We start from the raw sequence: 23,490 nt of genomic DNA, 5'->3' as shown, positions 1-23,490 counted from the left end.
GGTCGGTTGCCAGCATCAGATTGTTTTTGTTTTGTTTCTAACCAGGGGAATATGGCTGAGAAAGACAAATGGCTCAAGTGCTTGGCGTGCTTACCCTTGGGGTGGTGGAGACCTTGAATGTGGGACACACCATATGAAACCTGGGAATGGCCACGTTGAATATTCTGTCCTTGTAGTAAAGGAGGTGGAAGGTATAATGTCCTTCCATGTACCCTGACGTGGTAGAGAATGTGGTACAGCTGGTATACTCATATACCCGGCCTGGGCTGAGGATGGGAAATTCTCCTGCCAAGAAACAGAGGGTCCATGAATAAAACCAGAAACACTTTTCATCCTTTTGGACAGAAGGCAAAGGAGAGGGCCCAGACCTGTAATTTCACTGGTCAATCCAGGGAGCTCCTGGGAGAGAAACTCCACAGACCCCCTCCAAAGTAGGCTGGCCTCTGTCCTGTGGCAGCCTTAGAGCTAAGTGCCAGAGGCCCAGAACTAGAACCCGGGTTGTCTTGCTGGCTCCTAGGCCACCTCCCTATCCCTTATTCCAGGCAGCCATTATGAAAAAGATGAAAAAATTTTAAGTCACTAGTAATTTACACAGAGCTCCAGCTTTGACAAAGGGAGTTAACAATACAGCCCAAGGTACAAAGGTGATTAGGGATGAGATTCCCTTCAATGTTCCACAGGTGTGAATGTCCTTGAAGTCTAAGGAAAAAATAGCAGACCTTAACTATTCCAGTCCTGTTAATTAATGAGAGCCCTAGCTTTATCCTACTTTGTGCAATACACTAAAATAGGTAAGTATATTGCTTTAACAGGTGATTCAGAACCCTTGGCAATAAAAGGATACCAGTATAATGAAGTAAATCCTCATCCTGAAAACTAAACCCATAAAAAAAAAGCAACTGATGGTAAGTAAGCCGGGCTGGAGAGACTTGAAGGTGGCAAATAAAATCCAGCTACTGGTTCATTTGGATTCTTCACCAAAGTTATCAGAACAGATTCACAGAAAATGAATTTTTTACCTGTTCCCCCGCCCCATGCTGTATGTCACAGCCCAAAGAAGCCAAGAGAAACAGGAATCACAGATAAGCCACAACTAAGTCACTCCACCTGGAAAAGGGGATGATTCTCAGGACTGAAATTATTAGGAAACTCATCCATTACCTTTCCGAGGATCACAACTGTGCCAAAAAAACCCCAAAAAAACCCTAGCAGGGGCCCCTGAACCCCAGCTCTGTACGTACCCACAACACCAGGCCCCTGGACTTCTTCGATTTCACCCTTGGCATTGGTGATTCTCCAGTATCTGCTGTCTAACTGACAAGTCTTCTCTGGGAGGGCATCCTTAGACATCTCAATCCTAGAAAAAGTGGGGGAAGTGGGCATTTAATTTTTCTTTAAAAGGAACTGGATTCAGACCTGTAATAGTCAGGGTATTTGGAGAATATTCTTAACCCAACTCATCTGCTCCTGCCACTTCTGACAAGATGAAGGGGATCTCTCTGAGGCCCGTATGGAGGACATGTCAGAGTCACCAGATTGGCAGTAGGGATGGGTCTGACATGGCTATTAGAAACAACTCTTTATTTTTTACTTCTTTAAAACCCTTCCTTGTACCTGAGAACCGATCCTGCAGATTAGTTCCAAGGCAGAGGAGCAATAAGGGCTCGGCAACTGAGATGAAGTGACTTACCCCATAGTCACATAGCCAGGAAGTGTGTCAGGTCACATTTGAACCAGAGACCTTACTTCTCTAGGCCTGGCTCTCTATCAGTGCCTGAAACAGCGCCTTTTAAAAAGGAAGCATTTCCAACTGGCCTACACGGGTAGTGAGCGCACCAGACTCTTCCCAGTTGGGACTGACTTGCCTGTCATGCCCCACTACAATGGAGTTGCTCGGGCCCTGAGAGAAGGGATACATACCCAGGGTCTTGGGGGTGGGACTCATTCTAAGGCCTGACACCCCTCACTGCCCCTTAGGCTCTTCGTTTAGTTACCACAACAACAATGATGATAATTAGATAAGAGCAGCACACAGGGCAGAGGAGGAGCCCTGGGTTTTGGGGATCCCACCATTCATGCTGGCTGTGTGACCCCAGGAAAATCACTCAGCCTCAGTGGGCTCCAAGGCCCATCAGCCAGAGCTAAGCTGAGCTGGAAGAGGAAGGGCCTCACCTAGAACTGCCTCCCAATCCCCCCACAACCCCCCTTGAAAAATGGTCACCAAAAGTCATTGCACAAAAACAGATCTAGAATGTAAACTTTGAACTGGAACCAAGACATGGGCAATCAGAGATAGGTGAAGGTAAAGCCCTTTGCAGACACCCTACAACAGATTTTTTTGGGTACCTTCCTGACCATAGATAGAAAATTTCACTCAACCAACATTTTTTAAACTGCTGCTACATAAAATGCAGTATTAGTATCCATCTCCTAAGGGGCATATCCAATCATCTATAAGAGTGTGCATGTCCAGAGATCTCTTTTATACAATATACTTAAGCCTCTACCACTATCTAACACACTCAGGAAAAGTACATCTGACACCTCTGAAAAGATTCATGGACTGATTGTGTGATTCTAAAACATTCTTTAAAAAAATTAAGAATCCCAAACGAGCACAAAACAGAAAAATCTTAACCGATAAATGGGAACCCGCTAACTAATACGGATTAGAAGAGCTGTGTGAGAGCTGGAGGCACTACAAACACCATTTCCAGGAACAGGTCCCTGAAAATGCTAAGAGAGATGGCATGACAGCACCATCTCGGGACAGAAGAGAGAATCTGGATCACAAAATGTCAGATAATGATTAAAAAGTGTTTCTACATGTTATTACCCCCCCCCCCAAGAGTTCATTATACAATGTTTAAAAGTGGTCATATAAAGTGAACCCACTTGAACTGGCCCTCGTGCTCACCTGATTCGGTAAGTAAAGAAGTAGTGAGGTGGATGGACAGAACTGAGCTCTGGCAGGAAGGATGTAGACACGGACACTGTGATGTCTCCAGTGGTCGCCACACACCCCTTATCGTGAACATATCTGCAACCAAGAAAGGAAAGGCTTCTTTTTGAACAAATGATGAGTCCTCAGAGATTAAAAAACCACAAAGAAAGGTAGTGTGCAGAAGGAAGTATCGCGTGCAGGATCAAGTTAAAAATCAATCGAATCACAGGGAGATTTTTTCCCCCCAGAGTTACTTCTAAACAACCCATTTATTCCATCTTTGTCTGGCAGATCTGGAATTCAGACAGGCTTACCTTCTACTAATATTTATAAAAGATGGTAGTTAATGGGATTCCAGAATTTAGTATTAGGCTGGCGTTAAGAGAAGCTAAACTACTAAAATCATACGGAACACACACACAGACAGACACACACACACACAGAGACAGACACAGACAGACTCTCTCTCTCTCTCTCTCTCTCTCTCTCTGATTTCCACAAGATTCGGGTACAAATACAGCCTTCACTTGGGTGGCTTTGCTGGGCCAGCCCGCTGGGGATACCTGAAGATCTGGTCTCGGATGATGGGGTAGCCCCCTGTGACAACGTTGTGCACGTAAGAGGTAAACCATTCGGAGTAGGAAGCACCTAGGAGAAGAGCAAAGACAAAGGCTTCACCAAAGCAGCTCGGCCTGCTGCCGATTGCTGCGCCTGGCTCCAGTCTATGGCACAGGGGAAGCGCTCTGCCATTCCGGAAGAGGCGATACCCAGGGAGCCAATCACAGCATTGTGCACGCGCCCCTCCCCTCCCCTCCCCTCCCCTCCCCTCCCCTCCCCTCCCCTCCCCTCCCCTCCCCTCCCCTCCCCTCCCCTCCAGTGCATGGTCTATGCCTGCTGTATAGACTCTCTAGATAGCCTTGTTGGGATCCTTCAGAGCACGGGACTGGGGCAAGAGGCCCAAGGCCTGGTGTGGCTCCTCATCACATAAAGGGGAAGTCTGGGGGACTTGGGGGAAGCCCCACTGTGGGGAGGGAGCAAGGCTGGCGCACACTCTCCTGCTTGGGAGCTCTGATGGCGCTCCTTGTGAGAGCCCAGCCCGGGCCATCCTCCCTGAGGCCCCCTGCCAGCTCTCTCTGAATCCATGAGAGGCCTAGGAGAGCCGCCGCACTAGCCTTTCTTTTTTAATGTTCCCTTCTGGGCCTCCCATCCCCCCGAGAAGGCAGGCTGCAGGAAATCACTGAGGAGCCAAAGGAAGCCGGCCCATTCCATGGGGAACGCCGGGCCCTGCGGGCCTTCATTTGGCTTCTCAGAGTTCTGCCACGGTTCTTTCTTCGAGGGATCGTGAGCACCCGCTGCCTGGCCCAGGCTGGCGCTGCCCTCTTCTCTGGCCATGGAAAAGCATCCTTCTCAGAGAGCAGCGGGGCGCCAACCTCAGAGGATCAGGAGGGCAAACCTGCCATCCCACCTCCTCAGCTGGAGATGCTGACAAGCTGTGGCAGACGCTGTCAGAAAAGACAGGCAGGGCGACCACCGAAGGGAGCAGCCCCGGGAGCCCGCTGTGTGCGTGGCTATATGTGCGTGTGTGTAGGATGGCCAGTGGTGACACTAAGCCATTATCAACCAAACAAGGTTGCGAGATAGACAGGAGGGACTAGAGTTTTCTTGGATGGGGGATGGGTGTCTTCTTTGGAGCCATGAGGAAGATGGCAATCTATTGCCTGACAACCCTGGTTTAACCCAAGTCAGATTATTTATCACCTCAGGGAAGGAGAGAATCTGAATCACAAAATGGCAGACAAGGCTTGTCAAGAATGCATCCCTGAAACCTGTGCTCCCAGTAGCTGCCATTCCATAGGTCCACAAGGAACATATGGAAGAACATGTAGTAAACAGAAGAAATACAATGGCCATAATTCTACCTCTGCTGTCATTCAGACCAGGTACTTTCCTGAAAGAGCTCTCTACCATCAGTCAAGTGACATTTCACTAGGAACTAGGCACAAACAGCTCTTTCCTAATGCCTTTTTGGGTGTGAAATGAGGAATTAAAAAGGTTCTTCCTACCTGTAATAAACATATCAATTGCTGATGGATTCCGAGCCATCTGGTCCTAGATTAGAAAAGGTACATTATTTTTTAAGAAATCACTTGTTTCTAAAAGCCTTTTCACCCAGACACATTCTTTCCTGGAGCCAAGTGATGCCCACCCACTCTTGTCCCACTCCTAAAACCCTCCTTCAAAAACTAGCAAGCTGGAGGCATGGCTGTCATTGCCCCAGCGTTGGGGTCCTCTCCTGCGTGCCTCCTTGGGCCAAAGACCCTGGTTGACTTAGATACAGGCTCATGTACTTATTTTTTTTTTCCACAAAAGCCAGCCAACCAGGAAGTTAGAAGAGAAGAACCCTAGGTGAAGACTAAGGAGACCTGAGGGTCAAGGCCTAGCTAGGCCACTAATCCCATGGGATGCTGGACAAATCACTTCTCTTTGGGTCTGTTTCCTCAACTGTCCCACAAGATGTCTCATTTTCCTATTTCAAGGGGGTGCCATAGGGCAAAAAAGAAATAAACAAGGGCTCGCTCGTAGTCAGAGAATTTTAGGGGTTACAAAATGTGCTCTGAACACTGGTTTGACCACAGGAAACCAAGGCCCTCCTAAATATTCTCAAGTTTAATGGAGCCACATGTTCCAGAAGGCCAGGACATTTTCTCTTTTGAATGGTCTCTGGCAAGCAATTCCTGGTAAGGAAATTCTCTCTTCCCATACAGATTAATACCTGCTCTGCTGGAACAGTGAGGGGTTGTTACTGGTTCAGTCCTTCCACCCATATGGAGCAGGCACAAGACTCAAACCCACATCTCTCGGATGCCAACGCCATACAAGCAACTATGCCATCCTGTCTCTCATTTTTCATTTTCATTTTTTACATAATAAACAGGGTTTTAGAGTAAAAATCACATGTGTAACTATTAATGAAGGATTCCACTAAGGTCTAAAGGGGGCCCTTGAAGGGGACAAAGGGAAACACTACGGATCACATAATTACAAATGTGAAACACTAGGAGCAGAAACCAAAGTATAGGGAAGTATGTGGCAAGAGATTCGAATTGTCACCCCAAGTGAGGATTATAGTTATGAAACAGACAAAAATACAACCTTCCTCAAAGAAATATTCAACTTTAAAACACCTTAATTACCTGCAGATCAGGAACCTGAAAGGAAAAAAAAAAGTCAACAGCAGTACCTTTAAGACAGTTAATGATCTTTACCTAAAATTATTTCAACCAAAACCCTTCTCCATCAAGCTTCTCCAAGATATGAAGGTCAGATCCCTAAAAATCCTCAATTTCCCTTCTTGTGATCTTAAGAGCTTTTCTCCAGCTTGCCCTCGGCACTTAATACAAACCAGGTTATGGCCTAGAAAAGCCTCTAGATGGAGCCCGCCGAGTGTTCTATCTAGTGCATTTGTTTAAGGCATAATAAAGTCCAAGGACTCTGCCAGATTAATCTGTCCATCGTCATAACTAAATTTTAAAAGGCACAGGAAGTCCTACTTACCGGACACTGATAGAAGATCTCGTATTTATTGCGGCCTTCGACACTCTCCAGGGCCATATATTGACTCAAACCAGTGTGTATGCAGAAAGTGAGGGGGAGACACTGCCTCAGGCCCTGCCTCTGCAGGAATCCTCCGGCGGCCGTGTCGATGTCCAGCAGGTCCTCTGAGCGGTAGTGGTTGGAGAGGGCCATGCTGCCCATCAGCCTGCAGTGGAAGAAGAAAGCCCGGACGGCCCGTGACGGAGCGGCACGGCCCGAGACCGAGAGCTCCTAGCATCAAGTGCGCACTCTGCTGCGGCAGGAAGCCAGGGGGACCCCAGGCGCTGGCTCCGGGGGCTCCAGAAGCTGCCTGAAACCGCGGCTTTGGAGTGCAGCCCGAGAAAGCTCCCCCAGAGGCCCGCGGCCTGGAAGCCTGGGGCTGGTCCTGCCTCTGTTGGGAGCGCCCTGTCTCTGCAGCACGAGGGCCTGGGACCCCTGCACGGCACTGCGGCCCCCCGAAAGGGAGACTCCAGATGCCTGATCAGACCCCAGCAGAAACTATGCCCAAAGGGAGAAACTGAGCCGGGAAGATGTAGGCCTCACGGGCCCGCTTCCTCATCCAAGAATTCAAAGCGAGGCGGGACGGGCACCAGAAGATTGGCTCAGTTTCCCTCTACGTTGAGACAAGGTCATCCCCCTCCCTGGGGCCTCCCTGTGCCTGGGTCTGGGCTTCCCAGCCAGCCGCTCAGTCAGGGAGGCATCAGGGAGGAGAGAGCCCTGGAGGAGGGGCCCTGCCGACCACCCAACAGGGGCTCCGAGGGCTTCCTGGGCCTGCTGGGAAGGCGCAGGAAGCCTGGACTCCCCGCTCAATGCGGCCCAGGCCTCGCCGACTTTGGCCCACGAGGCTCCTCCCAGGCTGGGGCTGAGGGTGAAGGACGGACACCTGAGGTTTCCCTCCCCATCCCGCTGGGGCAGCCGGCTGCTACCCCTGGCTTCACAGATTCTCTGGCAGGGAGGGAGACCCAAAAGGGCCCCCAGCAGGCTCCAGCCTAATGGGAAGGTCACAGCTCTCCAGCACCCTGGGGAGGAGCGCTGCCCTGTCCCCGCGCCCGGGTCTGCCTCTCTGAGCCCATCCAGGCCTCAGCCTGGGGCAGCTTTTTGGTTTGGGGGCATCCCAAGCAAAGTCTTTTTAATAGAAGTTGGTGAGTAAAGGAAGGGGAGGGGCGGGCAGCCTCTTAATTAGCTTTCATCAATTAATCAAAGCTATGAAGCTGCCTGACCCACCTCCCTTTCTCAGCTCTGCTGCTAGCCTGATCTAATAGATAAACGGATACTCTTACCCCAAATTTAATCTGGATCCTTTGAATCACAAGCATCTCCCTCACCAATGCAATCATTAAGAGATGGGAGGCAGCTAGATAGCACAGGATGGAGCACCAGGCCTGCAGTCTCGAGGTCCTGGGTTCCAATCTGGCCTCCCTTCCTAGCCGTGAGACCCTGGGCAAGTCCCTTCCTTCCCATTGCCTAGCCCTTACCACTCTCATCTTCAGAATGATACTAAGATGGATACTAATGATACTAAGAAAAGAACCTCATTCCCAAGTGAGGCCCAAGGCCTGCCTCACACTCCTCTCCCAGGCCTCGCCAGGCTTCCTTGGGACAAGAGGGCCTTACCCAGGAACCACCAGCTTCTGTCCGTTGTGGATCCGGAAGGAGCAGCGGTAGTCATTGGGCAGCTTGCAGCCAATCTGGGCTTCCACGGCATCCAGCTCCCGCTCCTCCACGCTGTCTGCAAGGGGACACACCCAGAGACACCCAGTGAGTCCCAGACGCTGCACCCAGTGGACAAGACTCATGATGCCATGATAATGCACTGTGCCCCCCGCAGCCTTCCCTGCCCCCCCAATGCGAATCCTTCCTCAGACACTTACCTGCCTCAAGTTCCTTCATATAAAAAAATAGAGGCTGCAGTTAGGGCTAAATGGGGGTTGTGCAAGGCACTTTATAAGTCCTGACATTCTTATAAACACTAGTTTGTTCTCAGGGAGCTGCACTTACCCCAAACCCACTATCTATATAACCCTTTAGGTAGGCATGGGGGGCAACGAAGGTGGCTCAGTAGATTGAAAGCCAGGTCCAGAGATGGGAGGTCCTGGGTTCAAATCCGGTATCAGATGCTTCCTAGCTGTGTGACCCTGGGCAAGTCACAATCCCCATCACCCAGCCCTTACTGCTCTCCTGTCTTAGAACCAATATACAATATTGCTTCTTAGAAGGTAAGGATTTAAACAGGGGGGAAAAGGGAGGGATGTGTCCTGGAGGGGATGGAGGGGATGGAGGGACTGCAAATTAAATGAACTCGGATTCAGAAGATCTCGATGTATCACTTGCCAGTTTGGGGGTGACAAACTTTTCCTTATCTGTATACTAGAACAGGTAATTTCCTTTTATTTTTCTGCCTTTTGGACATCATTATTATCCTAACAAGCACTTCCACTTTCTAGTCTCCTGGTCCAGGGACTATTACTGTTTATTCTACCTGAAAAAATGCCTTAGCATGCCTCAAGGACAGCACTAGAGTGTGGGGTGCCTCCTTTTCACAGAAATATCAGCTTCCTGCTATTTACTTAACAGGCATTTACAGACTGGGGATCCAACTGTTCTTCAAATGAACCTCCCCTGGATCCCACAACTGGGCACCTATGACGGCAAAGAGGCCAAATCCAGGAAGGGTCCACACACCCCAAACTATTTATAGCAGCAGCGCTTGGGGAGAGAAGGTAGAGCAAAGAGCCAGAAACAAGCAGGAAGAGAATGGAATACTGCTGTGCTCCAAGAATTGATGAATGAGGAATTTAGAAACAGACGTATGTGGACTGTAGCTCCAATTCAGCTAAGCAGAACCAGGAAAATAAGTGATATGGTGGCAATGCAATCAATGAGAGGGAACACTGACAGGAAACAGAACTCTCTAAATGAAACCAGTAATGATCTCTCTACCATCACTGCTCCATGGCAAACTATGGGGATGGCACATTCCATAGGAATCAGGAAAGAAGGGGATGTAAAAGGCTATAAATAAAAATAAAACTTTTAGAAAGTTTAGCCTCTAAATTTAGCAGTTCAAAAAACCAACAAACACACACATTCCTAATACCTTTCAGAGATCCGATCATCCTTGGACACCTCTGCCCCAAGTATCTCTCCAGATCATCCCAGGCTTTCTTAAGAGTAGCATAATGCTGAATATATCTTCCTAGATCAATATAAGTCTCTTTGAAGAGAGATCTCCAACTCTTGTTCTTCTGTGTTTTTTCTGTCCTAAACAGACAAGAATAAACATTTGAGAATTTTATGAAATAGCAGGGGCATATTCTTATGGGGTCACTTTTACTTCTATAAAGTGTTTTGTTCACTAGAATGTGATCAATTTAATGACATGACTAATAATATTAAATTAAATGAATATTAGGTTAAATAATGATAGATTAAAAATAAAGGATTCCAAATGCTTTCACATTTTTAAACAACAAAGAATGGGAAAGAATGTAGGAGAAAAGGTTCTAGGAATATGCAAAACAGTATTTTGTCATCAATGACAGATAAGGAGGCAAAAAGTATTTGGGTCAAGCTATGGATTGATGGTGAATAAGCTCCTCACTAAGGAAATTATTCTTATTTACCAATTACATGTAATAACAAATTTCCATATAAGTTTTCCTAAGTTATGATCAAACTTATCTCCCTCCTTCCCTTCCATTCCTATCCCCAGTGCCAGCAGGCTATTCAATCTGGGTTATATATGAATTATTATGCAAAAAATATTTTCATAACCCCCAAACACAAATCCAAATAAACACTCACTAAAGGAAATTATATGTGAAGTTAGTCCAAGAATCCAAAATTATTGAAATCTACAAATACCTTATGTCAATTGTTTCCTAAGGATAAACTTTATTTTATTAAATCTAACATATGCCATTGTAGCCAGGTAGTAGAGAAATCAGAAAGGGGCCTGGGTTCAAATCCTGATTCAAAAATACTGAATAGCTGCTATGTAACCCAATTTACCCTCCCCTTCCAGTTCTAAATCTAGGATTCTTGGCTGCCATTAGGCAAAGAGTCAGGAACACATATTTGCCTCCAAACCACTTATAAATTGGTTGAGGTTCTTTTAGCTTTCGATGCCTTTTTATTATGTGATTCACCATTTATCTTCCCGATGTACTTACTCTGATAAAAGCCAATATTTTTTGCAATGTCTTCTCCATAAAGGATCATGGTTGGAGAGTTGGTTTAATCTTCGGCTAACACAACTGCAACTGCAATATGGATCAGTATTGTGATTAGTTGTGTTAAACTACCCACAGGAAAACAAAGAATTAACAACAAGCTGTATGTGTTTGCTAGTCTAATTACCTGGAGAGTGATGGATGGAAAGAACCCCACATATTAATAAACTGTATTATATAAACCCACAAATGTAATTTAAACCAAGGGAGTCTACAAAACACACACCTTTGTACTTGCCTTGGCAGCAAGAAACTTTCCTACCTTCAGTTTTATGTAAAAGAATACAGTTAGAGCAAAGTTTGGACAAAATATTGTTATGCAGTTCTCTGCTAGGATTCTCAGCCACACACAAAAACATACTGACTACTAGTACTACTACCACTACTACTATAGTTAAATAGTTGGGACCCCATTTATGGGTTGCTGTTTTTTTTTTTAATGTAAGGAACACATCAGGAAGATATATTATATCCATGGCATAATTTTTTCTTAAATTAAAAACAAATTTATATACACATACACATGTGTATTATATAGAAACATTTACATACATATATTTACACACATAGATATGAGACCAGTATATCCTGGTCTAATGCTGCCTTAAATAAAAACAAATGGGGTAGCCCTGAACTATTTAACTGTAGTAATTAATTACTCTGATAAGAGTTCAGCTCTCAATGGGGTCAAATTCAAGAAAGTCTTCTTAGGTATCTATAAGTTTCATATTAGTGTTGCTTTAACGCAGTAAGATTTTTAATATTCCTTATATTCACCACAGATTTCTAAACATAAAACTCAAAAGTTCTCCACAGCTAATACGGCCACCTCCCCCAACCCAGGAGTTTGGGATTTAAAAGAGTGGTAAGGAAAAGAGATGATTCCACAGCCCTTTGGAACAATACTTCTAACCTAAAGAAGGCTGTAAGAAATGAGGCTTGTGGTCTCAGGTTGGGGGGGTGGGGAGCAAGCTGAGTCCTTCATTTCATTTTCCTTGTATTGATTCACTGTCATATCCAGGGCACTTTGTCAGGGAAAGAACACACAGACGCTAGCCTCTAGCTTAGGATAGAGATAAATCTAGGCTCCAGTTTAGTGCTCCCAGGAAGAACACAGTCCAAGATTAATTAGAAGACTGGAAGCCCCCTCAAGCTATTTGCAATTCATGGCCTGGCATCAGAGACCAGGCCAGGGGGCATTGCCATCCCTGGCCTGACCTCCTTCCACATGGTCACTGCTTCCCTCAGAACAGGCAAAGCCAAGCTTCACCCTCCTCCTGGCCTCCCCCACCCTCATCCACTTTGGGCAATAGGTCTAAATCTCTTTAGCAAGGATCCTGGATGTAGAAGGTGTCCTCATCTCATCTCACCCAGGGTGGCTGGCACTTAAGGCCGGTAAAGCCATTGACATGTGCTGACCCATTTGATTGTGATGATTTTCATTATGTTGTAAGCTTTGTCTTGGCATCTGGCCCGCAGAGTGCTTGCTGAGGGACCCCAAACCCCAGGGAAGTAGGGGTCATCCTGGGTGCAAATAGGACCATTATACAGAGAGGAAACTCTGGCTCCCCGGGTAAAGGGCCTGGAGGCTGAGCCAGGGCTGCTGCCCGTCTTCAGAGTTGTAGATTACAGGTTTGGTAAGAAGGCTCTGGGCCAGGTACCTCAGCTGGTAAGTTTCAGGAGGTCCTGGTGGGTTTCCAAGCCCACGAGGAGCTCTCCAGGGTATGCACCCTCTCTAGAGGGCTCTTAGGACCAAGGTGTCCCGGTCTAACTGGGAGGCGGAGGGCAGGTCGCTGTGGCCGGAGATCAAGGCCAAGGTCAGCAAGGCGGGACTGGCACGGGGTCCTCTGCGGGGGCGCCGGTGGGGAGGGCACGGTTGGAGGACGTGGCTCTCCCCCCAGGAGAACGGGGTCGGTCCGTGACCTCCCCAGGGCTGGCTTCCGGGGTCCTAAGTGGGGGACTTCTGCTGACTTGGGTATGAGTGGGGCTGCTACTGTTCAGAAAGTTGGAGGGGCACTGCCAAGGCCAAGCGGTGCCCAGTTCTGCGGGAGCGCTCCCGCCCACACTGACCCGCGGCTGGGGGCCAGTGAGGGAGCTGGGGTGGGCTGGCCTCAGTGACCTTGAGCCTCAGTGTCCTCATCTGCAGAATGGGGGCGTCAGGCTAGTGCCCCCTAGGTCTGGCAGTGTCTGCGGTGTCCCGACGGCCGAGGGGTCCCCGCCTGTAGCCACAGCCGGGCCCGGCCCGCGGGGGAGCTGCGCTATGCCTCGGCCCCCACACCCGTGGGGCCCCGCGGTCACTGAGGCGGGGGGCTCCGCGGGAGGCCTGGGCCGCGGCGGCTCCGGGGAGGGGGGGAGGGGAGGAAGCGCCCTGACCCGCCCCACCCGCCTCCGCCCAGCTCACCTGACTAGGTCCCGGTAGTCCAAGAAGGAGAAGATGAGCAGCAGGGGGTCGGTGGGCAGCAGCTCCAAGCTCAGCTCAGGCTCCTCCGCCCCTAGCGCCGCCGCCGCCGCAGCCGCCATCTTGTCAGGCCCCGGCTCCGGCCACACGCCACGCCCCGGCCACGCCCTCACGCCCGGGGTGGGGGGTGGTGGCGGAGGAGGAGGGGAAGCGCTCCTGGCTTGGGGCCCGGGGCAGCCGACAGCGCAGCTCGCCCGGGATGTGGGAGGGGCGAGGGGAAACGAGAGAGAAGAGGCCGGGGTACCCGGGAGAAGAGGAAGGACGAAGGGGACGGAGAGAAATCAGACGGGGCAGCCCCGGGCAGACCAGGAAGAAGAGGAGAAAGGAGAGAAGACAGTCGAGGCGGTCTCAGGCTGACCACCGTAGGAACACAAAGGAGATGTGGGGAAGAGAGAGGGCCGAGCCTGGGCAGACGACCGGGGTAGGGCGGAAGAAAGAGAAGTCAACCAGGGCAACCCTGGATGCATTTAGAAGCCAGGAGCCTCGGCAGCTCTCTTATAAGGAGACCCCTGCCCGGAAGTAGGAGGGGCGCACTCAGCGCCCAGCCAACCCACCGAAGCTGAGCTGGATCCCTTAGTGGAGGAGTAGCACTCCGATCTCAGCGGGGGTCCCTGAGGGGCGGGGGCCCAGTGCTGCTGCTCCCAGCCCCGCCCTGCCTCTGCTGCAATCCAGGAGATTTACACCTCCCCACCTGCTGGACCACCCTGCCATCTCCCGCTGGCGGGGAGGGGTTGTTGGACCCTTCTCTATAGCCTGGCTGCTTCGACGCCCACCCGCCCTTCTTAACTAATCTGCCTCCACCCGAGGCCGGGATCCCCTCTCCCCAAATCTTTTCTCAGGCATTTCCCTTGGTATCTTCGTCGGGGTCTAACCCCTTACCCGTGTCCCAGCTATTCCTAGATCCTGTCTTTTTCCCCCTTCGTCTTTAAATGGGTGCTAAGTATCAGTTCCAAGTCAGAAGAGCTCGAAGTGCCCAGCAATTGAGGTTAAGTGACTTGCCCAGGGTCATACAGCTGGGAAGTATCTGATTTTGTCATCTCAAAGCAATTCAACTCCACTGAACAATTTGCTACACTCTGATGTTACTAAAAGGAAACAGTCTCTGCCCTCGAGGAACCTACAGTCAACTGGGGGAAGTCTGCAAATATTTTCCAGCTTGGCTTCCTTTCAGCCACAATTATTATTTTATTATATATTGTACCTCGGTGACTCGTTGTTTCTTATATCCCGGAGCCCATCTCCTTTAGTTCTTTCTATATGTGGCTTTTCTAGTTGGAAGGGGCTGTTTTATTTTTTCATCTTTAGCACAGTGCCTGGCACATAGAGGGTGTGTAATAAATTGCTTGGAGATCCCATTGTCTTAAAAATGTTCTCGAAACACATCTCTTCTGAGGTGCTGTTTCCTCTCAGTCCCGTCCCCAAATTTCTCCAGCATCCCTGAATAGGTCCCCTTTTCTCTCTAGTTCTGTGTTCAAATATCTCCTCCCTGCTTCTATTTGCGGTCCTGCCTCGAAATACCCTCCTGTCCCATTTCTTGACCCTTGCCTACAACCACGTTGCCCCAATCTCCTCTCAGCCTGTGTCCCCGGAATTCCCAGCTTCTGATAATGGCTGCACAGTCCCCGGCCAGAATTGCATTTCTTTCAACTCCTGCACCAAAACTGCTTTCACTTTTCTCAATTTATGTCACCCGTGAAACCAAAAAGAAAAGAAAAACTGGGCCAGTGTGAGAGTCACTTTAAATCTGAGCCCTACACAGCCCCAAACCAGTTTGTGAGTCGCCCAGCCCTTGGAGAGGGGTGGGAAGACTCAGCAAAAAAGGGAAAGTGATTTTCCTACTACAAACAATCCCAGAATGTCCAACGCCTTAGAGACTTGCCCTTTGACCTAGACTCAAGAATATAAAAGCCATTTTTTTTAGAATTTTAACTGGGCACTCTAGAGACCCTGGGAACCACCTTGTAGAAATCTTTTAACCTTGTTTCTAGTGGCATTTGTCTTTTGATCTTAAACTTTTTTAAATCTCCTGGACCCCTGTCAAAGGATTTTTTGCTTGAACCTTTGGGCTCTTGCACCACAGGCACATACTGGGACAGAAACTCCTACAGTTTCTCTTGGTGGTTTGATGATCTCAAATACCTTTGACCATCGCTGAGTCTAGAGCATCCTCAATCGATGGCTGGAGCCATTGAGGTGGAGGTGGTTTCAGGGGAAGAACAGTAAACATCAGAACGTTTACACTAAAGTATATAATACATAAATATGCATGTACATGTGTGTGTGGAGGGTTGTATGTTGACAATGAATGGGGAAACTAGGTGATGCAGTGGATAGTCAGGGAGACCTTGGGTTCAAATTTGACTTCAGATACTACCTGTGTGACCCTGGGCAAGTCACTTAATCCTGTTTGCTTCAGTTTCCTCATATGTAAAATGAGCTAGAGAAGGGAATAGCAAACCATTTCACTATCTTTTGCCAAGAAAACTCCAAATGAAATGGTTTGCTATTCCCTTCTCTAGCTCATTTTACATATGAGGAAACTGAACTACAAAAACATATATGTTAGATGGGATACATATGTGTATTTTATATGCCATATAACATATTTTATATATGTGATATATTATGTGTGATGAAAATTTATCTTTACCCCCTTTGGTGTCACAAATGTGATATCATCCTCTGGCAAGAAGGGTCTGGAATGATTTGCTATTTGCCTTTCTAGCTCATTTTACAGATGAGGAAACTGAACCCCAGAGTAATTAAGGAACTTGCCCAAAAAGCTAGTGAATGTCTGAGTGCATCTGAATCCTGGTCTTCCTTGTTCCAAGACCAACACTCTCTCCACTATACCAAACTGCCTCTGAATAACTTGTGTTACTTAAATTTTATTTCTGCAAGCAAGTAGGCATTTCAGAGCATTTTCTCAAGCAACCCTATGGCATCATTCCTCTGTAACCTAATGCAGGTTGTCAGAAAGGACAGCTAGCCAAACTATTTCAAAATACTATAATTCATTTTCTCTCGAGGTCTGTTTGGCTGAGAAAACCTTGTATATACCAGACAGTACTACTTCAGATTAGTCTTATCAGCATCCAAATGGGGCAAATGTAAGGGCTGGATAAGGCTTTTGCTAATCCAAAAGGGATGGAAAAAAACAACCACATTCTACTAAATTACAGCTTAGAGGGTGATGCTTCAGACAGTTGTAAAAAAATAGGACCATGCAAAATAACAGAGAAAGCACTGGACAGAAAGAATGGATTTACATTTTGCCAGTTGCCAGCCAGACCATATTTTGATCACTTTATGGAGGGGATAAAATGCAACCCAAATAATTTAATAGATCATTTAAAGTTTACTTCTATGACCTCATCTCCAGGGAAGAAGACTCACTTTTAGCTTGAGAAAGTCTTCACCCTTGCTGGAATGTCTCATCTGCTACTCTGCTAATGAATTTGGTATTAAACCCTTGCCTTCTGTCTTAGAATCAATACTAAGTATTGGTTCCAAAGCAATAGAGGAATTAGGGCTAGGCAATTGGGGTTAAGTGACTTGCCCAAGGTCACAAGGCTAGGAAATGTGTGAGGCCAGAACCTCCCATTTTTAGTTCAACTCTCAATGTACTGACCCACCTAGCTTCCTTGAGTCTAATGATTTTTTAAAAATTATTTCGTTTTAATTTTTTTAAATTTCAGTTTCAGATAATGATTCTTAAACGATCTAACTTCATCCTCTTCTAGGTCTGTTGTTTTTGATAATACAGACCGTGTTTTTTTATTTTTTAGTCTTTTTACTTTATTTTGATATTCCTTATTTTCTCACTGAATTATTGAATTCTGTTTGCTACATTCTTCTTTTGGAGCACATAATACTTGAGTTCAGTTTTCTTCTTTCTAGGCCAAACTATTTATTTTTCTCCTTCCAATTTCTAGCTCAAGGGTTTGATTTCATTTGATTTTTCTTCTATCATACTTCTAACCACTCTCAGAGTCCTTGTAGATGAGCCATTTTCCCCCCAGAGGCTCTACTTAAGACACATTTAGAATTGTGAAGATTGGAGTTAGCTATTTCCTGATTTTAACAATGAAGATACTTAGACTAACAAAATCAGGGAGGTAGGGGTTGTGAACTTAAATTACTCCACCCTACTTAGACCCTACTTTAGGGGAAGATAAAGTTGTAATCTCTTGATTGAACAATGAAGGTACTTAACTCTTACCTTATAGTGAAGCTAGAACTTTAGGTTAGGTCTATTTTAAGATCTTAATACAAAAAGGTGTTAAGTAGCTATAAAGGTTAAATTAATCACAAAAAGGTTAAGTAACTCAAAAAGGCAAACTTAACAAAGAAGTGTTAATTAACTCTAAAGAAATAATCTAATCAAAGAAGATGAGAACTCTAAAAGATATGGGCTTTTAGAGGAGTAGACACAAGAGTGAAAGGTCTTTATATTTGGCTCACTTTCTCTCTCAGGCACCTTTCTGGTAGGGGGGCAGAGTGCTGGGCCTTTTAGCATCTTAGTGTGGCTACAAGCTATTGTCTGATTTGGTGGTGAGTTTCTGGCTGAGCTTCCGCCTTTACTTTCCAACTTTATCCTCTTAGAAGCCTCTAATCTTCTTCAGAGACCTAGAGGTGGGGATTTTAAACTCCCCTGGCACAGGCCAGGCAAGAGAAATCCTATATCCTCTTCCCTCCTTCTCCTTAAATTCCTGCCATCAATATTAATTAAATTACCATAAGTTTCCAGACTGACTTGGATATTTTATTTGAGATTTCCCTTGGCAACCAATGTAGATTTTTAAGTCACAAGCCTAAAATTATCTTTACAGAACGTAATCTCTTTTTCCAGATTTACCTTTTTGGGCATCTCTAAATCCATAGCATTTCTTTATGGCATTCAGAATTTTCTTTGGTTTATTCATATATCCAACTTCAAAACATTAATGATGAGCATGATGGAGACCATGGCCAGAAGATGGTAACATTGGAAAATGATTGATGGTTGATTGTAAAGTCAAGGGAAGAGATCAAGTAAAACAAAGCAAGAGAGACAGGACAATGATCAGAGGGGAAATTTGTAATTCAAGATCTTGGCTGTTCAACAGATTGGAGTAATGGTAAAATCAAGTGTGAACTCAGGTAGCTGAATGGGGCAAAGATAGCAGTAACCCCCAAGCAATTTGCAAAAGTGGATATTATGGTCCCCAAATTATAAAGGCAGGTGATAGTGAAGCTAAGAAGTCAGTGGATAGAAGGCTGGTTATCAGGAATCAAATTCAGCCTCATATACTTACTAGCTGTGTGATCCCCCTCAAGTCACTTAATCTCTGCCTGTATCAGTTTCCTCAACTATAAAATGGGGATAGTAATAGCACCTACTTTCCGGGGTTGTGAGGATAAAATGAGATAATTATCATAGGAATACCTGGCACATAGAGGGTGCTATATAAATCTTTGCTCCCTGTGTCAAGGAAGCTCATCCCCTCCCCCTCCTCAGTAACTTTACATATCTATAAAATAAAAGTTAAGGTTTGGGGCAGGTGAGAAGCAGGAGGAGAAGAGACAGTGCAGGAGGTGTGAGGGGAAATAAGAAAGGAACTGGCAGGCTAGGCTCCATGCAGCCAGGTTACTTAGGAATGACTGTCTACCCTTCCTAATAAACTTTATAAAATATATATCTCTGGGTAGCAAGAAATATTATTAATTTTAATTGTAACAGTTGTCGACCCAGAAAGGACTTCTTAGAACCTTAATTTTCTTCTGAGAGAAGTTTTGAGTCTTAGGTAAAGTTTAAGTAAGATAGAAGCTGCTTCAGTTAGCTAGCCTGCCTTCAGATTGGAGCAGCAACCTTGGCAGACAGAGGAAGCGGGCTGCTGTTTTTCCTGGACCAGATCACATTGGATTGGTGAGGAAAAACTCCTTTCCTGGTGGCAATCTCCCCCCCACCCCCAACACACCCAATTTTTTTTTTCTTCCAGCTTGAATAGGGGTGAAGGGGCCTTTTTGTCTAAAAGGAATCAGTGGATTTTGGGGCCCAACAGGAACTCCTGCTCTTTTATTTTCCACAGCAGGAAAGGTCCTAGAGTTCCTCCTTTCAGCCTAGTGAAGTACAGAGCAGGGGGACCCCTTGAACAGATCCTCTGGGTGCTTCCAGGCTGTGGAGTAGAGTTAGGGGCTCTCTGGGGCAGTCCCCCCATGTCTGCCTGATTTATCCCACACTGCTGCTGCTGCTGGGACGTTAAATTAATCCTGGGCTTCCAGGCTGTGCATTAGGGCCCAACGGAACTCCCTGCTCCCCCCCCCCCCCCCAACTGTTCTAGGGGAAGGGATTTAACTCCATTTTTCTTTCCCTTCTTTCCCCCCCCCCCCCCCAAATGATCCTTAAACCTGGGCTAGGAGGAAGTTTTCTTTTGAAATTTGTTCTCTCTCCCTCCCTTCCCCCCCCTCCAACTTTGCTTGTAACTCATTACTTGGGAGTGCCTGTCTTCATTAACATTTTAAAAGAAGCTTTCCAGGAAGACTGCTTGTTTTTCTTTAGCATTTAAAAGACAATTTTTTTTTGCCTTCTCCTTATCTGCTTGCTTAGATAGATCTACCCACAGGAGCCTTCCACTCTACAGTCATTTATAGCGTCACCCACTGTCGAGAATTAAAACTGCAGTAAACTTTAAAAAATTCCTTTGCTACTGCTACTAGTGATCTAAAATAATGCAATGAAATTGAATACATTTAAATAAAAGGATTATTAATGGGAAATATTAATAATATTGAATTTAAATTAAAACCAAATGTCTAAATTTGAACAAATTCAAAGTTAAATCAAATTAATAACATGTAATATTAAGGAATAATTTTAGAATTCAATAGTATTAATAATACTATTAATTACTAATGGTTATTATTGATACTTTTTTATGACTTATGGTTGTTAATTATTAATAACAACAATTCTAATAAATGCATACTGTTATTAATTACTAATAGCAACAATTATTAAACTCAATACACACTCATTATTGATACTATTGCTGTGCTATAATTATGGTTTCCTTACATTAGCCTTTTGTTTTAAACCTTCTCTTATTGCCTTCCACAATAACATGGAAGAACTTTGTGTCTCCATTTTTTTTGTGTTTTAGAGGCTTTTCATTGTTTAAGCTGCTAATTTAGCAATACTCAAACTAGCTTAAATAGGAAATACAGACTAGACAATATGGGAAATACTGCAACACATCAAAGGAAATCAGGAAATATTCCTCCTGATTCAGCCCTGTATAAACTTTTAAATAACTGGAGTGATCCAAATTTGCCTTAGGAGAACTGCATGACAAAGAAAGAAGCTAGAAAGCTTTGTAAGGCATGGATGGACATTTCTTTTACCTGGCCAAAATATAGCTCTTTTGACTTCAAGATCTTGAAAGATTTGAAGTTAGCCATTAAAAACAAAGAGTCCAAAGATTATAAATACTGGTACTTATGGGCCTACTTTGTAGATGAATCCACTATTCCCTCCAGTAAGAAAACCTTTCTTTCTTTGGAAGCAAACCATTCTAGCTTAACTCCTTCGGTGAAATCGAGCAAGTGTCATCCCACTTGACCTGTGAGGAGGTTTCTCCTCATACTGACCCAAACCAGGACTTGAACCCTTCAGCTCCTCTCCCTGTCACTCCTCCCATCCCCTTTCCTCCCAATCCAACTCTCTACCCTCCTATGCCCACCCATCTCCCCTATCCCTACCTATATCATCCCTACTTCAATCCTTTTCTGTACCCTCCTTCCTACCCACCTTACTGTGACCCCTCTAGACCTCACCCATCCTACTCCTCTCCACCCTGTTTCCTTATAGAGAGGGAGAGAATCAAGGAAGACTGACTGACCCAAGAACTGAAATTCATTGATAAAGGAGGGAAGAGACCACAAGGGAGGTAAGTAAACTGATTGGTATGATCTGGTGACTTGGACTTCAAAGGAGAATTTGAGATCCAGGGTGGAGGAGAGTTTGCTACTAAAAATAATTTTAAAAAATACTACTAAAGTGCATCGAGAGAGAGAGAGAGAGAGAGAGAGAGAGAGAGAGAGAGAGAGAGAGAGAGAGAGAGAGAGAGAGAGAGGGGAGAATAATTATCCCTTTTTGGCAGACACAAGAACATTGTGTGGAACATTACTTATTCTGTCAGTTTAGTTAATGTTAGTGTTAATGTTTTAATTACTCTTTCTGAGCAGCTAGATGGCTTAGTAGGCAGAGCACTGAGCTTGAAGACAGGAAGACCTGAGTTCATACCTAGCCTCAGTTATGAACTATGTGACCCTGGGCAAGTCATTTAACTTATAATTGCCTTAATCCACTGAAGAAGGAAATGGCAAGCCTCTCACCTTTGCTAAGAAAATCCCAAGGACATCTGGTTCACAGGGTCAGAAAGAGTTGGGCATGACTGAACAATGCCATTTTCTAAATTGCTTTTTGTCTCTCTCTTTCCCTCCTTCCCTCTTTCCCCTCCCCCTTTTTTTAGCCTTTGCTATAAGCAAAGTCTCCAGGATTAAGGAGGAAGAGGTGTATTGGGGAATAAATGAATTTTTAAAAACACACAAAAGATGTCAATGAAAATTAAAATTTGAAAAAGAAAGAGAGACTGAAGAAAATCAGTACTGATCAAAATGGACTGGAAATTTGGGAAAAGATAGAGCAGAAGAAAAAAGATCCTGAATCAGGGGGTAGGAGATAAAAATGTTCTAGTCTTGGAGTAAGGGGAGTATCAAATGGGAAGAATCTTATAGATCAGTGGTGTCTGATCTGAACTGAATAAGAAAAAGATCTCTGCAGGGTACATATTGACTTAGATAACTGTATATTAAATGTTTATTTAATGTTGTATGTATAATACTATGTTGTATTATATTTTTATTTATCATTAGAAATTTGCTAATTACATTTTAATCTGGTTCTAGTCTCACTTGGAATTTTGCTCAAGAATTTGCATCTTTATAGACCAAAGAACCCATACCATTCTAATTTGATCAAATCTTCGCAGTATGAAATCAACTCTCCAATGGGAGATTCCTGGATAGAATGTGTTAATCTATTCCACTTAGCTCAAAGTACCTCCCCTAGTTAACCTTCTGAAATGAATTGTTTCCCTCTTTAAAACGTTAGCTCTGGAAGGCCAAGAGACTAGTAAACCCTAAATAAATGCTTTGTCATTCATTCATCCAAATAACCCTCAGGAATATTCATGTCACTTTTATTTTCATTTGAATTAGATTTGCTTTCTTTTATTAGTAAAAATAGTAAATGACTAAGCACTCATTAAAATTTAGTAAAATTGATCAACAATAGCAGTAAAAATCCAGATCTTTTGCTACACAATCCGAATTTCATTCTCTGTTCCCAGAGCTGGAGACAGTATAACTGTGATTTTAAAAAATACATTTCAATAAATAGTTGCTTACATTTCAAAGATCTTGGGAATTTAGACAAAACTTAAACCAAAGAACAAAGTGAAACTAATCCCATCTGTAAACAAATAAACAGGGAAATCTAGAAATCCCCAGTTTATTTAGTTTGAGGGGAGAAATCCCAGGTTTCGACCTCATCACAGGATAGGTTCCTACTTCAGGTGGGAGGCAGATCCCATCAGAAGTTAAGTAGCTCTTTTGTCTCCAGAAGCCTTTCCCAGTATTTCACACCCTCCTTACTGAGGATCGAACTTGGGACCTTCAGCTTGACGTGCTACCTACTGTGTCCAAGCTGAAGTGGATGTCTATTGTCTGGTGAAGTGGGACCTTCCCTCAGGGGGAAACCTATCCTGTGATAAGGTCAAAACCTGGGGTTTCTCCCCTCAAACTAAATAAACGGGATTTCTAGATTTCCATGTTGACAGATCTAATCAACAAACTTTTGTTTAGCTTGTAGTAAACTAAATAAGCATTAGTAATGTATTGTTTATCTATTTACCAATTACCAAAAAACAACAACACACCACCACTTTTACCTTCCATCTTAGAATTAATTGCTCTGTATTGGTTCCAGGACAGAAGGGTGATAAGGGCTAGGCAATGGGGAAGTGTGGGGGGGGGGGCAAATGACTTGCCCAGGGTCACACAGCTAGACACTATATGAAATTTGAACCCAAGACCACACATCTCCAGGCCACCTAACTGTACCCCCTACCAATACATTTTAATCTGGTTCTAGCCTCACTGGAGTTTTGCTCATTAATTTGGTGTCTCTGTTTATCAGCCACAATGTCTATAGAATTCTA

The 23,490-nt window shown here is 45.2% G+C and overlaps 1 protein-coding gene and 1 long non-coding RNA gene across 5 annotated transcripts in view; one reads left to right on the top strand and one right to left on the bottom strand.

Annotated features, from left to right (window-relative positions):
* The window catches only part of FBXO3 (F-box protein 3), a 47,921-nt gene extending 32,982 nt beyond the window's left edge, over positions 1-14,939 (bottom strand). For 2 of the 4 annotated variants that reach the window (XM_007497252.3, XM_007497250.3), the window contains exons 1-11: positions 13,172-14,939; positions 10,711-10,800; positions 9,636-9,799; positions 8,153-8,267; positions 6,500-6,704; positions 6,139-6,153; positions 5,008-5,053; positions 3,508-3,592; positions 2,918-3,040; positions 1,242-1,357; positions 95-285 (exon numbers count right to left, since the gene is read on the bottom strand). In XM_007497252.3, coding sequence (XP_007497314.2) covers positions 95-285; positions 1,242-1,357; positions 2,918-3,040; positions 3,508-3,592; positions 5,008-5,053; positions 6,139-6,153; positions 6,500-6,704; positions 8,153-8,267; positions 9,636-9,799; positions 10,711-10,800; positions 13,172-13,290 — 1,269 coding nt within the window. In that variant the 5' untranslated portion in view covers positions 13,291-14,939. The remainder of the gene's footprint in view (positions 1-94; positions 286-1,241; positions 1,358-2,917; positions 3,041-3,507; positions 3,593-5,007; positions 5,054-6,138; positions 6,154-6,499; positions 6,705-8,152; positions 8,268-9,635; positions 9,800-10,710; positions 10,801-13,171) is intronic. The other 2 variants (XM_056801967.1, XM_007497251.3) reach the window with 1 other exon arrangement.
* On the top strand, positions 12,247-23,249 carry LOC103099156 (uncharacterized). Its single transcript, XR_469458.3, has 3 exons — positions 12,247-12,439; positions 21,078-21,156; positions 22,178-23,249. It is a non-coding gene; the product is annotated as an uncharacterized LOC103099156 (long non-coding RNA).
* The last annotated feature ends 241 nt before the right edge of the window (positions 23,250-23,490 follow it).

This window comes from Monodelphis domestica, chromosome 6, assembly GCF_027887165.1.
Source record: "Monodelphis domestica isolate mMonDom1 chromosome 6, mMonDom1.pri, whole genome shotgun sequence".
Classification (NCBI taxonomy): Eukaryota; Metazoa; Chordata; class Mammalia; order Didelphimorphia; family Didelphidae; genus Monodelphis; species Monodelphis domestica.
The sequence above is the reverse complement of the archived record's forward strand: the minus strand, read 5'-3'. Positions and strand labels throughout refer to the sequence as shown.